General features: G+C 45.8%; 1 protein-coding gene across 3 annotated transcripts in view; it reads left to right on the forward strand.

The window, feature by feature from the left end:
* usp33 (ubiquitin specific peptidase 33) overlaps positions 1 to 17,231 on the forward strand; it is an 82,451-nt gene that overhangs the window by 38,925 nt on the left and 26,295 nt on the right. For all 3 annotated transcript variants that reach the window (XM_042329227.1, XM_042329228.1, XM_042329226.1), the window contains exons 10-16: positions 92 to 560; positions 1,787 to 1,927; positions 2,747 to 2,859; positions 9,597 to 9,769; positions 14,408 to 14,512; positions 14,619 to 14,664; positions 14,756 to 14,936. In XM_042329227.1, coding sequence (XP_042185161.1) covers positions 92 to 560; positions 1,787 to 1,927; positions 2,747 to 2,859; positions 9,597 to 9,769; positions 14,408 to 14,512; positions 14,619 to 14,664; positions 14,756 to 14,936 — 1,228 coding nt within the window. The remainder of the gene's footprint in view (positions 1 to 91; positions 561 to 1,786; positions 1,928 to 2,746; positions 2,860 to 9,596; positions 9,770 to 14,407; positions 14,513 to 14,618; positions 14,665 to 14,755; positions 14,937 to 17,231) is intronic.

Consider the following 17,231-nt stretch of genomic DNA (forward strand, 5'->3'; position numbering starts at 1 on the left):
GAGAACAATATAACTATACTATAAACCTGTGTTTCCATTAGGACTAGAACAATATAACTATACTATAAACCTATAATAATGTTTCCATCAGGACTCTCAGGAGTTCCTGCGCTGTCTGATGGACCAGCTCCACGAGGAGCTGAAGGAGCCACTGGCCGAGCCCCCCGACAACGACCAACACTCGCACGCCATCGCCATGGACGACTGCCCCGAGGACGACAGCCGCAGCCAATCTGATGGAGACTTCCAGTCGTGCGAGTCTTGCGGCAGCAGCGAGCGGGCGGACAACAAAGGCGGGAGCGGGGATGGTCGGTCGGCGGCGTCGGGGGAGGAGTCTAACGAGGCAGAGATGCTGATCCCTGATGTACCTGACTCCTCCCACTCCTCGCGTCAGACCAATAGGGAGTGGCAGAAGGAGAAGAACCTGATCAACAACCTCTATCGGGGTGCAGGGTTGTCTGGGGGAGACCTGTATAAAGACGTGGATACCACTTCTGAGGCCGTGCCCATCATCAGTAACCAGGGGGCCATCAAGGTCCAGATACAGGGAAGCATGGCTGGTAGGTACACCATTATTTAATTATGGACAACTGGATGGATGAATCAAGTAGGTTCAAACCATCATGTCAGTCTAGCTTGCATCAACATTGTGTTAGCCTGCTAAACCTGTCTGTGTGCCTCAACATTGTGTTAGCCTGCTGAGCCTGTCTGTGTGCCTCAACATTGTGTTAGCCTGCTGAGCCTGTCTGTGTGCCTCAACATTGTGTTAGCCTGCTGAGCCTGTCTGTACCTCAACATTGTGTTAGCCTGCTGAGCCTGTCTGTGTGCCTCAACATTGTGTTAGCCTGCTGAGCCTGTCTGTGTGCCTCAACATTGTGTTAGCCTGCTGAGCCTGTCTGTGTGCCTCAACATTGTGTTAGCCTGCTGAGCCTGTCTGTGTGCCTCAACATTGTGTTAGCCTGCTGAGCCTGTCTGTACCTCAACATTGTGTTAGCCTGCTGAGCTGTCTGTATGCATGTATGTCTGGGAAGAACATTGTGTTAGCCTGCTGAGCCTGTCTGTAAAACATTGTGTTAGCCTGCTGAGCCTGTCTGTGTGCCTCAACATTGTGTTAGCCTGCTGAGCCTGTCTGTACCTCAACATTGTGTTAGCCTGCTGAGCCTGTCTGTACCTCAACATTGTGTTAGCCTGCTGAGCCTGTCTGTACCTCAACATTGTGTTAGCCTGCTGAGCCTGTCTGTGTGCCTCAACATTGTGTTAGCCTGCTGAGCCTGTCTGTACCTCAACATTGTGAAAATACTATGCATGTATACAGGGAAGAACCTTTTTCATAAGGAGCTTCATTAAAACATGTAACAATAACAAGTCTGTCTGTATGGTAGAACACCTAACTCCTGTTATGAAGCAGACCATAATACTTTTGGTTACTGGCCCAACGCTCTAACCACTAGGCTACCTGCCGCCCCTCCCCTCTAACCACTAGGCTACCTGCCGCCCCTCCCCTCTAACCACTAGGCTACCTGCCGCCCCTCCCCTCTAACCACTAGGCTACCTGCTGTTTTGAGGAGCTCTCATGCTGTCCATCCAACAGGTGATTGATATTCCACTCAAAGGAGATGATAAATAACATACATGACGGCTCATCAGAATGCAAATGTCCCTGTAGTCCGATCAGCTGGACCCGGTCAAATGTCCCTGTAGTCCGATCAGCTGGACCCGGCAGCTAGCCGTTTTTTAACGGTTAACCTTTAACATCCCTAGTCTCTTCCTCTCTCCTTCGCTCCAGACTCATTCCCCGAGGTGGTCTCCAGCAGCACCCGTCCCCAGACCCCAGTCCCCATGGAAGGACACTCCTTCACCAAGATGTCCTCCAGTCCACCCAGGAACAACTGTGTCTGGCCAGGAATCTCCTCCAACCATCTGAAAAGTATTTACTATGTAGCACATAGAATATCTCTCTGGGGACAGTGCAGTAGTAATGTGGGCAGAAAGACACTGCAGTAGTAATGTAGAGAGAAAGACACTGCAGTAGTAATGTAGAGAGAAAGACACTGCAGTAGTAATGTGGGCAGAAAGACACTGCAGTAGTAATGTAGGCAGAAAGACACTGCAGTAGTAATGTGGGCAGAAAGACACTGCAGTAGTAATGTGGGCAGAAAGACACTGCAGTAGTAATGTAGGCAGAAAGACACTGCAGTAGTAATGTAGGCAGAAAGACACTGCAGTAGTAATGTGGGCAGAAAGACACTGCAGTAGTAATGTGGGCAGAAAGACACTGCAGTAGTAATGTAGGCAGAAAGACACTGCAGTAGTAATGTAGGAGAAAGACACTGCAGTAGTAATGTAGAGAGAAAGACACTGCAGTAGTAATGTGGGCAGAAAGACACTGCAGTAGTAATGTGGGCAGAATGACACTGCAGTAGTAATGTGGGCAGAAAGACACTGCAGTAGTAATGTGGGCAGAAAGACACTGCAGTAGTAATGTGGGCAGAAAGACACTGCAGTAGTAATGTAGAGAGAAAGACACTGCAGTAGTAATGTGGGCAGAATGACACTGCAGTAGTAATGTGGGCAGAAAGACACTGCAGTAGTAATGTGGGCAGAAAGACACTGCAGTAGTAATGTAGGCAGAAAGACACTGCAGTAGTAATGTGGGCAGAAAGACACTGCTGTAGTAATGTAGAGAGAAAGACAACATATTGTTGTCCGCTGTCTGTGTAGCCTGACTCTCGCTCTGCCTCTGCAGTGACCTCGTGTTCCTCACCGAAGAGCAGGCGTCAGAAGAAGTACCGTAGTGTGATATCAGACGTGTTTGACGGGACCATTGTCAGCTCAGTGCAGTGTCTGACCTGCGATAGGGTAAGGAGTTGGTGTAGCCATCTTGTTGAGCAACTAACGTCTGAGTAGCCAGACATGGAGTAGACCTTAACCCTGTGTCCCCCTGTCCTGTAGAGGATGGACCTTAACCCTGTGTCCCCCTGTCCTGTAGAGGATGGACCTTAACCCTGTGTCCCCCTGTCCTGTAGAGGATGGACCTTAACCCTGTGTCCCCCTGTCCTGTAGAGGATGGACCTTAACCCTGTGTCCCCCTGTCCTGTAGAGGATGGACCTTAACCCTGTGTCCCCCTGTCCTGTAGAGGATGGACCTTAACCCTGTGTCCCCCTGTCCTGTAGAGGATGGTCCCCCTGTCCTGTACCTTAACCCTGTGTCCCCCTGTCCTGTAGAGGATGGACCCTAACCCTGTGTCCCCCTGTCCTGTAGAGGATGGACCTTAACCCTGTGTCCCCCTGTCCTGTAGAGGATGGACCTTAACCCTGTGTCCCCCTGTCCTGTAGAGGATGGACCCTAACCCTGTGTCCCCCTGTCCTGTAGAGGATGGACCCTAACCCTGTGTCCCCCTGTCCTGTAGAGGATGGACCCTAACCCTGTGTCCCCCTGTCCTGTAGAGGATGGACCCCTGTCCCTGAGGATGGTCCCCTGTCCTGTAGAGGATGGTCCCCTGTCCTGTAGAGGATGGTCCCCCTGTCCTGTAGAGGATGGTCCCCCTGTCCTGTAGAGGATGGTCCCCCTGTCCTGTAGAGGATGGTCCCCCTGTCCTGTGAGGATGGTCCCCCTGTCCTGTAGAGGATGGTCCCCCCTGTCCCTGTAGAGGATGGTCCCCCCCCTGTCCTGTAGAGGATGGTCCCCTGTCCTGTCCTGTAGAGGATGGTCCCCCTGTCCTGTAGAGGATGGTCCCCCTGTCCTGTAGAGGATGGTCCCCCCTGTCCTGTAGAGGATGGTCCCCCCCTGTCCTGTCCTGTAGAGGATGGTCCCCTGTCCCTGTAGAGGATGGTCCCCCTGTCCTGTAGAGGATGGTCCCCTGTCCTGTAGAGGATGGTCCCCCTGTCCTGTAGAGGATGGTCCCCTGTCCCTGGATGGTCCCCCTGTCCTGTAGAGGATGGTCCCCCTGTCCTGTAGAGGATGGACCCCCTGTGTCCCCCTGTCCTGTAGAGGATGGATGGTCCCCCTGTCCTGTAGAGGATGGACCCCCCTGTGTCCCCCTGTCCTGTAGAGGATGGTCCCCCTGTCCTGTAGAGGATGGACCCCCTGTCCTGTAGAGGATGGACCCCCCTGTGTCCCCCTGTCCTGTAGAGGATGGACCCCCCTGTCCTGTCCTGTAGAGGATGGACCCCCCTGTGTCCCCCTGTCCTGTAGAGGATGGACCCCCTGTCCTGTAGAGGATGGACCCCCTGTCCTGTAGAGGATGGACCCCCTGTCCCGTAGAGGATGGACCCCCTGTGTCCCCCTGTCCCGTCGAGGATGGACCCCTGTGTCCCCCTGTCCCGTCGAGGATATGGACGCCCTGTCCCGTAGAGGATATGGACGCCCTGTCCCGCAGAGGATATGGACGCCCTGTCCCGTCGAGGATGGATCATTCTCTGTGGCCTTTATTCTTACCATATAAACGTGTGAAAAAACAACTGTACTCTCCTTCCTCTGCCTCATCTCTCCATCCTGATTACATGCTTGATGTGATGAATGGGTTTTCTATGACATGCTTGATGTGATGAATGGGTTTTCTATGACATGCTTGATGTGATGAATGGGTTTTCTATGACATGCTTGATGTGATGAATGGGTTTTCTATGACATGCTTGATGTGATGAATGGGTTTTCTATGACATGCTTGATGTGATGAATGGGTTTTCTATGACATGCTTGATGTGATGAATGGGTTTTCTATGACATGCTTGATGTGATGGGGTTTTCTATGACATGCTTGATGTGATGAATGGGTTTTCTATGACATGCTTGATGTGATGAATGGGTTTTCTATGACATGCTTGATGTGATGAATGGGTTTTCTATGACATGCTTGATGTGATGAATGGGTTTTCTATGACATGCTTGATGTGATGAATGGGTTTTCTATGACATGCTTGATGTGATGAATGGGTTTTCTATGACATGCTTGATGTGATGAATGGGTTTTCTATGACATGCTTGATGTGATGAATGGGTTTTCTATGACATGCTTGATGTGATGAATGGGTTTTCTATGACATGCTTGATGATGAATGGTTTTCATGACATTGATGTGATGAATGGGTTTTCTATGACATGCTTGATGTGATGAATGGGTTTTCTATGACATGCTTGATGTGATGAATGGTTTTCTCTGCTTGATCCTATGACATGCTTGATGTGATGAATGGGTTTTCTATGACATGCTTGATGTGATGAATGGGTTTTCTATGACCCCTCCCGTAGAGGATGGTTGATGTGATGAATGGGTTTTCTATGACATGCTTGATGTGATGAATGGGTTTTCTGTGGTTTTCTTGATGTGATGAATGGGTTTTCTATGACATGCTTGATGTGATGAATGGGTTTTCTATGACATGCTTGATGTGATGAATGGGTTTTCTATGACATGCTTGATGTGATGGGTTTTCTAACATGCTGTTTTCTATGACATGCTTGATGTGATGAATGGGTTTTCTATGACATGCTTGATGTGATGAATGGGTTTTCTATGACATGCTTGATGTGATGAATGGGTTTTCTATGACATGCTTGATGTGATGAATGGGTTTTCTATGACATGCTTGATGTGATGAATGGGTTTTCTATGACATGCTTGATGTGATGAATGGGTTTTCTATGACATGCTTGATGTGATGAATGGGTTTTCTATGACATGCTTGATGTGATGAATGGGTTTTCTATGACATGCTTGATGTGATGAATGGGTTTTCTATGACATGCTTGATGTGATGAATGGGTTTTCTATGACATGCTTGATGTGATGAATGGGTTTTCTATGACATGCTTGATGTGATGAATGGGTTTTCTATGACATGCTTGATGTGATGAATGGGTTTTCTATGACATGCTTGATGTGATGAATGGGTTTTCTATGACATGCTTGATGTGATGAATGGGTTTTCTATGACATGCTTGATGTGATGAATGGGTTTTCTATGACATGCTTGATGTGATGAATGGGTTTTCTATGACATGCTTGATGTGATGAATGGGTTTTCTATGACATGCTTGATGTGATGAATGGGTTTTCTATGACATGCTTGATGTGATGAATGGGTTTTCTATGACATGCTTGATGATGAATGGGTTTTCTATGACATGATGTGATGAATGGGTTTTCTATGACATGCTTGATGTGATGAATGGGTTTTCTATGACATGCTTGATGTGATGAATGGGTTTTCTATGACATGCTTGATGTGATGAATGGGTTTTCTATGACATGCTTGATGTGATGAATGGGTTTTCTATGACATGCTTGATGTGATGAATGGGTTTTCTATGACATGCTTGATGTGATGAATGGGTTTTCTATGACATGCTTGATGTGATGAATGGGTTTTCTATGACATGCTTGATGTGATGAATGGGTTTTCTATGACATGCTTGATGTGATGAATGGGTTTTCTATGACATGCTTGATGTGATGAATGGGTTTTCTATGACATGCTTGATGTGATGAATGGGTTTTCTATGACATGCTTGATGTGATGAATGGGTTTTCTATGACATGCTTGATGTGATGAATGGGTTTTCTATGACATGCTTGATGTGATGAATGGGTTTTCTATGACATGCTTGATGTGATGAATGGGTTTTCTATGACATGCTTGATGTGATGAATGGGTTTTCTATGACATGCTTGATGTGATGAATGGGTTTTCTATGACATGCTTGATGTGATGAATGGGTTTTCTATGACATGCTTGATGTGATGAATGGGTTTTCTATGACATGCTTGATGTGATGAATGGGTTTTCTATGACATGCTTGATGTGATGAATGGTATGACATGCTTGATGTGATGAATGGGTTTTCTATGACATGCTTGATGTGATGAATGGGTTTTCTATGACATGCTTGATGTGATGAATGGGTTTTCTATGACATGCTTGATGTGATGAATGGGTTTTCTATGACATGCTTGATGTGATGAATGGGTTTTCTATGACATGCTTGATGTGATGAATGGGTTTTCTATGACATGCTTGATGTGATGAATGGGTTTTCTATGACATGCTTGATGTGATGAATGGGTTTTCTATGACATGCTTGATGTGATGAATGGGTTTTCTATGACATGCTTGATGTGATGAATGGGTTTTCTATGACATGCTTGATGTGATGAATGGGTTTTTTCTATGACATGCTTGATGTGATGAATGGGTTTTCTATGACATGCTTGATGTGATGAATGGGTTTTCTATGACATGCTTGATGTGATGAATGGGTTTTCTATGACATGCTTGATGTGATGAATGGGTTTTCTATGACATGCTTGATGTGATGAATGGGTTTTCTATGACATGCTTGATGTGATGAATGGGTTTTCTATGACATGCTTGATGTGATGAATGGGTTTTCTATGACATGACATGACATGCTTGATGTGATGAATGGGTTTTCTATGACATGCTTGATGTGATGAATGGGTTTTCTATGACATGCTTGATGTGATGAATGGGTTTTCTATGACATGCTTGATGTGATGAATGGGTTTTCTATGACATGCTTGATGTGATGAATGGGTTTTCTATGACATGCTTGATGTGATGAATGGGTTTTCTATGACATGCTTGATGTGATGAATGGGTTTTCTATGACATGCTTGATGTGATGAATGGGTTTTCTATGACATGCTTGATGTGATGAATGGGTTTTCTATGACATGCTTGATGTGATGAATGGGTTTTCTATGACATGCTTGATGTGATGAATGGGTTTTCTATGACATGCTTGATGTGATGAATGGGTTTTCTATGACATGCTTGATGTGATGAATGGGTTTTCTATGACATGCTTGATGTGATGAATGGGTTTTCTATGACATGCTTGATGTGATGAATGGGTTTTCTATGACATGCTTGATGTGATGAATGGGTTTTCTATGACATGCTTGATGTGATGAATGGGTTTTCTATGACATGCTTGATGTGATGAATGGGTTTTCTATGACATGCTTGATGTGATGAATGGGTTTTCTATGACATGCTTGATGTGATGAATGGGTTTTCTATGACATGCTTGATGTGATGAATGGGTTTTCTATGACATGCTTGATGTGATGAATGGGTTTTCTATGACATGCTTGATGTGATGAATGGGTTTTCTATGACATGCTTGATGTGATGAATGGGTTTTCTATGACATGCTTGATGTGATGAATGGGTTTTCTATGACATGCTTGATGTGATGAATGGGTTTTCTATGACATGCTTGATGTGATGAATGGGTTTTCTATGACATGCTTGATGTGATGAATGGGTTTTCTATGACATGCTTGATGTGATGAATGGGTTTTCTATGACATGCTTGATGTGATGAATGGGTTTTCTATGACATGCTTGATGTGATGAATGGGTTTTCTATGACATGCTTGATGTGATGAATGGGTTTTCTATGACATGCTTGATGTGATGAATGGGTTTTCTATGACATGCTTGATGTGATGAATGGGTTTTCTATGACATGCTTGATGTGATGAATGGGTTTTCTATGACATGCTTGATGTGATGAATGGGTTTTCTATGACATGCTTGATGTGATGAATGGGTTTTCTATGACATGCTTGATGTGATGAATGGGTTTTCTATGACATGCTTGATGTGATGAATGGGTTTTCTATGACATGCTTGATGTGATGAATGGGTTTTCTATGACATGATGTGATGAATGGGTTTTCTTGATGTGATGAATGGGTTTTCTATGACATGCTTGATGTGATGAATGGGTTTTCTATGACATGCTTGATGTGATGAATGGGTTTTCTATGACATGCTTGATGTGATGAATGGGTTTTCTATGACATGCTTGATGTGATGAATGGGTTTTCTATGACATGCTTGATGTGATGAATGGGTTTTCTATGACATGCTTGATGTGATGAATGGGTTTTCTATGACATGCTTGATGGGTTTTCTGAATGGGTTTTCTATGACATGCTTGATGTGATGAATGGGTTTTCTATGACATGCTTGATGTGATGAATGGGTTTTCTATGACATGCTTGATGTGATGAATGGGTTTTCTATGATTCTTCTCCAGCTTGATGTGATGAATGGGTTTTCTATGACATGCTTGATGTGATGAATGGGTTTTCTATGACATGCTTGATGTGATGAATGGGTTTTCTATGACATGCTTGATGTGATGAATGGGTTTTCTATGACATGCTTGATGTGATGAATGGGTTTTCTATGACATGCTTGATGTGATGAATGGGTTTTCTATGACATGCTTGATGTGATGAATGGGTTTTCTATGACATGCTTGATGTGATGAATGGGTTTTCTATGACATGCTTGATGTGATGAATGGGTTTTCTATGACATGCTTGATGTGATGAATGGGTTTTCTATGACATGCTTGATGTGATGAATGGGTTTTCTATGACATGCTTGATGTGATGAATGGGTTTTCTATGACATGCTTGATGTGATGAATGGGTTTTCTATGACATGCTTGCATTTCTTGTAAATATTTAATGTGCAATTTTGATTATTTTGGCTTCATTTGTGACTCTGATTAAAAGGTTAAATTAATAAAATGACTTCCCATTCTTCTCCAGGTGTCAGTGACCCTAGAGAACTTCCAGGACCTGTCCCTGCCCATCCCAGGTAAGGAGGACCTGGCTAAACTCCACTCCTCCTCCCATCAGACGTCTCTGATCAAGGCTGGGTCCTGTGGTGAGGCCTACGCTGCTCAGGGATGGGTCGCCTTCGTCATGGAATACATCAAGAGGTACGGACAGCCTGGCGACAGCCTAACTAACTTTATACCCTTTAATGGGTACAGGACAGCCTGGTGACAGCCTAACTAACTTTATACCCTTTAATGGGTACGGACAGCCTGGTGACCCTAACTATTATACCCTTTAATGGGTACGGACAGCCTGGCGACCCTAACTATTATACCCTTTAATGGGTACGGACAGCCTGGCGACCCTAACTATTATACCCTTTAATGGGTACGGACAGCCTGGCGACCCTAACTATTATACCCTTTAATGGGTACGGACAGCCTGGCGACCCTAACTATTATACCCTTTAATGGGTACGGACAGCCTGGTGACCCTAACTATTATACCCTTTAATGGGTACGGACAGCCTGGTGACCCTAACTATTATACCCTTTCGGGGAAGGTATCCCCCACGGGCCTGGGACCCTAACTATATCCCCACGGGGCCTTCGGGGAAGGTATCCCCCACGGGGCCTTCGGGGAAGGTATCCCCCACGGGGCCTTCGGGGAAGGTATCCCCCACCTCTTGACCTTCTCCACATGTTGTGTTACAGCATTAAAATGGATGACATTAAAATGTCACTGGCCTACACACAATACACCCTCATGTCAAAGTGAAATGATGTTGTCAGACATTTTTACAAATCAAACCAAATTAAAAGCGGAAATGTCTTCAGTCAATAAGTATTCAACCCCTTTGTTTTGGTGAGCCTGAATAGTTCAGGAGTAAACATGTGCTTAATGAGTCACATAATAAGTTGCATGGACTCACTCTGTGTGTTTAAACATGATTTTTGAACGATTACCTCATCTCTGTACCCCACACATACTGTAAGATCCCTCATCTCTGTACCCCACACATACTGTAAGGTCCCTCATCTCTGTACCCCACACATACAATTATCTGTAAGGTCCCTCATCTCTGTACCCCACACATACTGTAAGATCCCTCATCTCTGTTCCCCACACATACTGTAAGATCCCTCATCTCTGTTCCCCACACATACTGTAAGGTCCCTCATCTCTGTACCCCCACACATACATTACTGTAAGGTCCCTCATCTCTGTACCCCCACACATACAATTATCTGTAAGGTCCCTCATCTCTGTACCCCCACACATACAATTATCTGTAAGGTCCCTCATCTCTGTACCCCCACACATACAATTATCTGTAAGGTCCCTCATCTCTGTACCCCCACACATACAATTATCTGTAAGGTCCCTTGGTTGAGCAGTGAATTTCAAACACAGATTCAACCACAAAGACCAGGGAGGTTTTCCAATGCCTTGCAAAGAAAGGTACCTATTGGTAGATGGGTACAAATAAAATGAAACATCTGACATTGAATATCCCTTTGAACATGGGGAAGTTATTCATTACACTTTGGATGGTGTATCAGTTACACCCAGTCACTACAAAGATACAGGCGTCCTTCCTAACTCAGTTGCTGGAGAGGAAGGAAACTGCTCAGGGATTTCACCATGCGGCCAATGGTGACTTTAAAACAGTTACTGAGTTTAATGGCTGTGATTGGAGAAAACTGAGGATGGATCAACAACATTGTAGTTACTCCACAATACTAACCTACATGACAGAGTGAAAAGGAAGCCTGCACAGAACAAAACTATTCCAAAACATGCTTCCTGTTTGCAACAAGGCACTAAAGTAAAACCCATATCCAATACAACACATTACTGCATAAGACTCTCAAGCATAGTGGTTGCTAAATCATTAGGAGCGGCAGGTAGCCTAGTGGTTAGAGTGGAGGGGCGGCAGGTAGCCTAGTGGTTAGAGTGGAGGGGCGGCAGGTAGCCTAGTTGTTAGAGTGGAGGGGCGGCAGGTAGCCTAGTTGTTAGAGTGGAGGGAGGGCCTAGTTGTTAGAGTGGAGGGCGGCAGGTAGCCTAGTTGTTAGAGAGTGGAGGGGAGGGGCGGCAGGTAGCCTAGTTGTTAGAGGGAGGGGCGGCAGGGCCTAGTTGTTAGAGGGGAGGGGCGGCAGGTAGCCTAGTTGTTAGAGGGGGCGGCAGGGCCTAGTTGTTAGAGGGCGGCAGGTAGCCTAGTTGTTAGAGGGGAGGGAGGGGCGGCAGGTAGCCTAGTTGTTAGAGGGGAGGGAGGGGCGGCAGGTAGCCTAGTTGTTAGAGGGGGCAGGTAGCCTAGTTGTTAGAGGGGAGGGAGGGGCGGCAGGTAGCCTAGTTGTTAGAGGGGAGGGAGGGGCGGCAGGTAGCCTAGTTGTTAGAGGGGAGGGAGGGGCGGCAGGTAGCCTAGTGGTTAGAGGGGAGGGAGGGGCGGCAGGTAGCCTAGTTGTTAGAGGGGAGGGAGGGGCGGCAGGTAGCCTAGTTGTTAGGGTTGGACTAGTAACCGGAAGGTTGCAAGTTCAAACCCCCGAGTTGACAAGGTAAAAATCTGTCGTTCTGCCCCTGAACAAGGCAGTTAACCCCACTGTTCCTAGGCCGTCATTGAAAATAAACATTTGTTCTTAACTGACTTGCCTAGTTAAATAAAGGTAAAAAAAATATATATAAATAATTATGGGCATGCTTGTAATTGTTAATGACTGGGGAGTTTTTCAGGATAAATAGGAACTAGAATGGCACTAAGCACAGGCTAAATCCTAGAGGAAACCCTGGCTGTCTGCATTCCACCAGACACTGGGAGATGAATGCACCTTTCAGCAGGACAACTACTAAAAATGAAATGGTTTGTTTGAAATGGACAGTTCCAGGCACCCCCATTGCTCCCCGTGGGGGTGTAATACAGACAACTCTGACAGGGTTTTACACACATCCAACTTGTTCCCAGGAGCTGGATAAACATCCATAGAGAAAGAGGGAATGTCCACTCTACTGCTCTTTCATCATCATAATTCATCAATATTACTGATCAGATTGGCACTTGTCCAGAATTAGCAGATGAAAATCAGCCATGGATAAACCCATAGATGGTGAACCATTTTTAATACGTTTTGATAGTTGTTTTTTAATGTCTCATTTGATATAAAAATGATTTTAATCCAACAACTATATATTTTTTCTACATAGGATGGGAACATATCATCAATCCCATGTCTCGTTCCATGAGGATAAGGCTGTGTTCACACGTTGGCCTAAGGGCTCTGGCAGGAGGCATGGATGTTAGTCTTTGTTCCCTGACTATAGTTTATTAAATGGTATATTCACTAACCCTATAATAGGCCTCGTTATAACAGCCATGTAGCCAATTCACTTTTTTATTTTATTGGCTTTAACATGGAAATATTAGTGTTTACACATTCACATTTAGAAAATGCCATGCATGTTCAAGCTAACAGTTGGACATTGCCCAAAACATTAAAATAAGATTAGCCTAGCATCGCCTGATATGGCCTGTTAGTGACTTTGCCATGTGAAAGGTAAACTAATAGTATTGCACAGGAGGCTGGTGGCACTTTAATTGGGGAGGACGGGCTCGTGGTAACGGGTGGAACGGTATCAAATAAATGGTTTCCATGGTTTCCAGGTGTTTGATGCCATTCCATTTGCGCCGTTCCAGACATAATTATGAGCCGTCCTCCCCTCACCAGCCTCCACTGTAGTCTAGGCTACAGTGGGTTCAGCACCAAGGACAGCGATCAGAATTCCCCGCTATTTGACAGTTGGGTCCAACAGATGAAAGTGGCCAAGGATAAAGGAAAAACAATAAGCAGTCTATTGTAATAACTTGATGTTCCTAAACAGACTTCCTACAGTCACTGACACCTTTCATTCAGTGGGCATCGCACATCAATCCAAACGTTTCACAGAAGCTGTAAGGACAAAAATATTGTCCAATATAAAAGAAAAAGGGGGGGGAATGTTTGACTGTTTTGCTGCTCGTGATATTTGAAATAAATATTGTTTATTGACGACTGATTAGGCTCCCGAGTGGCTCAGCGGTCTAAGGCACTGCATTTCGGTGTTAGAGGCGTCACTACAGACCCTGGTTTGATTCCAGGCTGTATCACAACCGGCCGTGATTGGGAGTCCCATAGGGCGGAGCACAATTGGGCCCAGCGTCGTTCGGGTTTGGCCCGGGTAGGCCGTCATTGTAAATAAGAATTTGTTCTTAACTGACTTGCCTCGTTAAATAAATGTTAAATAAAATACTGTGCGCCTCCACTGAATAATTGGTGCCATAACAATAAGACCAGTATTTGGTGAGTCTTAAATATCACCAGTAGAGTTGCTTGAAATTGGCACATTGGCACACGTTTTGAGGACACGGAAAAGCTCTAGCGAGCTGATATAAGACAGGTGAATTACCAGCCCTAAGGCTAGGGTTGGAAAAGCAGAGCGCTGGCTTTTACAAGTCGAAAGGAGCATTTGACACTAGCGCCGTCTTAACGCCAGCTGAAGATGGAGCCCAGAGTGTGTTGTATAGGGGTCAAATGTATAGGTCAGTCTGCTGACACCAAATGTGTAGTATAGGGGTCAACGTATAGGGGTCAGTCTGCTGACACCAAGTGTGTAGTATTGGGGTCAACAGTTTTTCCTGAGCATGTGACTCGATCAGAAAAACAACGATATTCCTTGGTTAAAGCCGATAAACCCATTGCTAGTGAGTTGTGTCAGTAAGTTGTGGGAAGTCTAGTCTGTTAATGGTTAACTGTGTCCTTGTGTTCTAGCTGGTTCTGGGGTCCTGTGGTGACCCTACAGGACTGTCTGGCTGCTTTCTTTGCCCGGGATGAGCTGAAAGGAGACAACATGTACAGCTGTGAGAAATGCAAGAAGTGAGTACCTCACAACTCCCACTTTAAAAAGGAGATTTTAAATTGTTAGATGACAGAAGTTAAACTTCTACATGAATAAAGACTGCTTTTTTAAATATTCTCCTAGATTACGGAATGGAGTGAAATTCTGTAAAGTTCAGAGTGTTCCTGAGGTGAGTGCTCCAACACATTAGAAAAGCCATCAAGTTATGTCACAACTACTAAACCACAGTTGAATATTAAATGATTTGTCATCCCCTCCAGATCCTGTGCATCCACCTGAAGCGGTTTAGACATGAGCTGATGTTCTCCACTAAGATTGGGACTCACGTCTCCTTCCCATTGGAGGGCCTGGACCTGCAGCCCTTCCTGGCCAAGGATAGCTCCGCCCACACCACCTCCTACGACCTGCTGTCGGTCATCTGTCACCATGGCACTGCCAGCAGTGAGTGTTCCATCCGGGCCACTGGCCAAGCCCCCTCTAAGATGGGAGGATGCTAGAGCTTTCAGATAGAAATGTGGGATAGTTATAGAAATGTGGGATAGTTATAGAAATGTGGGATAGTTATAGAAATGTGGGATAGTTATGGTAATGTGTGGGATAGATGTGGTGAGGTGAGGTGTAGGGATGGATGTGGTGAGGTGTGTAGGATGTGGTGAGGTGTAGGATGGATGAGGTGTAGGATGGATGTGGTGAGGTGAGGTGGTGAGGTGTAGGATGGATGTGGTGATGGTGTAGGATGGATGTGGTGTAGGATGGATGAGGTGTAGGATGGATGTGGTGTAGGATGGATGAGGTGTAGGATGGATGTGGTGTGGTGTAGGATGGAGTGAGGTGTAGGATGGATGTGGTGAGGTGTAGGATGGATGTGGTGAGGTGTAGGATGGATGTGGTGAGGTGTAGGATGGATGTGGTGAGGTGTAGGATGGATGTGGTGAGGTGTAGGATGGATGTGGTGAGGTGTAGGATGGATGTGGTGAGGTGTAGGATGGATGTGGTGAGGTGTAGGATGGATGTGGTGTGGTGAGGTGTAGGATGGATGAGGTGAGGTGAGGTGTAGGATGGATGAGGTGAGGTGAGGTGTAGGATGGATGTGGTGAGGTGTAGGATGGATGTGGTGAGGTGTAGGATGGATGTGGTGAGGTGTAGGATGGATGTGGTGAGGTGTAGGATGGATGTGGTGAGGTGTAGGATGGATGTGGTGAGGTGTAGGATGGATGTGGTGAGGTGTAGGATGGATGTGGTGAGGTGTAGGATGGATGTGGTGAGGTGTAGGATGGATGTGGTGAGGTGTAGGATGGATGTGGTGTGGTGAGGTGTAGGATGGATGTGGTGAGGTGTAGGATGGATGTGGTGAGGTGTAGGATGGATGTGGTGAGGTGTAGGATGGATGTGGTGAGGTGTAGGATGGATGTGGTGAGGTGTAGGATGGATGTGGTGAGGTGTAGGATGGATGTGGTGAGGTGTAGGATGGATGTGGTGAGGTGTAGGATGGATGGGGTGAGGTGAGGTGTAGGATGGGTGAGGTGTAGGATGGGTGAGGTGAGGTGTAGGATGGGTGAGGTGAGGTGTAGGATGGATGTGGTGAGGTGTAGGATGGATGTGGTGAGGTGTAGGATGGATGTGGTGAGGTGTAGGATAGATGTGGTGAGGTGTAGGATAGATGAGGTGAGGTGTAGGATAGATGAGGTGAGGTGAGGTGTAGGATGGATGAGGTGAGGTGTAGGATAGATGAGGTGAGGTGTAGGATGGATGAGGTGAGGTGTAGGATGGATGAGGTGAGGTGTAGGATGGATGTGGTGAGGTGTAGGATGGATGTGGTGAGGTGTGTAGGATGGATGTGGTGAGGTGAGGTGTAGGATGGATGTGGTGAGGTGTAGGATGGATGTGGTGAGGTGTAGGATGGATGTGGTGAGGTGAGGTGTAGGATGGATGTGGTGAGGTGAGGTGTAGGATGGATGTGGTGAGGTGTAGGATGGATGTGGTGAGGTGTGGAGGATGGATGAGGTGAGGTGTAGGATGGATGTGGTGAGGTGTAGGATGGATGTGGTGAGGTGAGGTGTAGGATGGATGTGGTGAGGTGTAGGATGGATGTGGTGAGGTGTAGGATGGATGTGGTGTGGTGAGGTGTAGGATGGATGTGGTGTGGTGAGGTGTAGGATGGATGTGGTGTGGTGAGGTGTAGGATGGATGTGGTGTGGTGAGGTGTAGGATGGATGTGGTGTGGTGAGGTGTAGGATGGATGTGGTGTGGTGAGGTGTAGGATGGATGTGGTGTGGTGAGGTGTAGGATGGATGTGGTGAGGTGTAGGATGGATGTGGTGTGGTGAGGCAGGATGGTGTAGGATGGATGAGGTGAGGTGTAGGATGGATGTGGTGAGGTGTAGGATCAAATCAAATCAAATCAAATTTTATTTGTCACATACACATGGTTAGCAGATGTTAATGCGAGTGTAGCGAAATGCTTGTGCTTCTAGTTCCGACAATGCAGTAATAACGAGCAAGTAATCTAACTAACAATTCCAAAAAAACTACACAGTGTAAGGGGATAAAGAATATGTACATAAGGATATATGAATGAGTGATGGTACAGAGCAGCATAGGCAAGATACAGTAGATGATATCGAGTACAGTATATACATATGAGATAAGTATGTAAACCAAGTGGCATAGTTAAAGTGGCTAGTGATACATGTATTACATAAGGATGCAGTCGATGATATAGAGTACAGTATCAACG

This window comes from Oncorhynchus tshawytscha, linkage group LG10, assembly GCF_018296145.1.
Source record: "Oncorhynchus tshawytscha isolate Ot180627B linkage group LG10, Otsh_v2.0, whole genome shotgun sequence".
Lineage (NCBI taxonomy): Eukaryota > Metazoa > Chordata > Actinopteri > Salmoniformes > Salmonidae > Oncorhynchus > Oncorhynchus tshawytscha.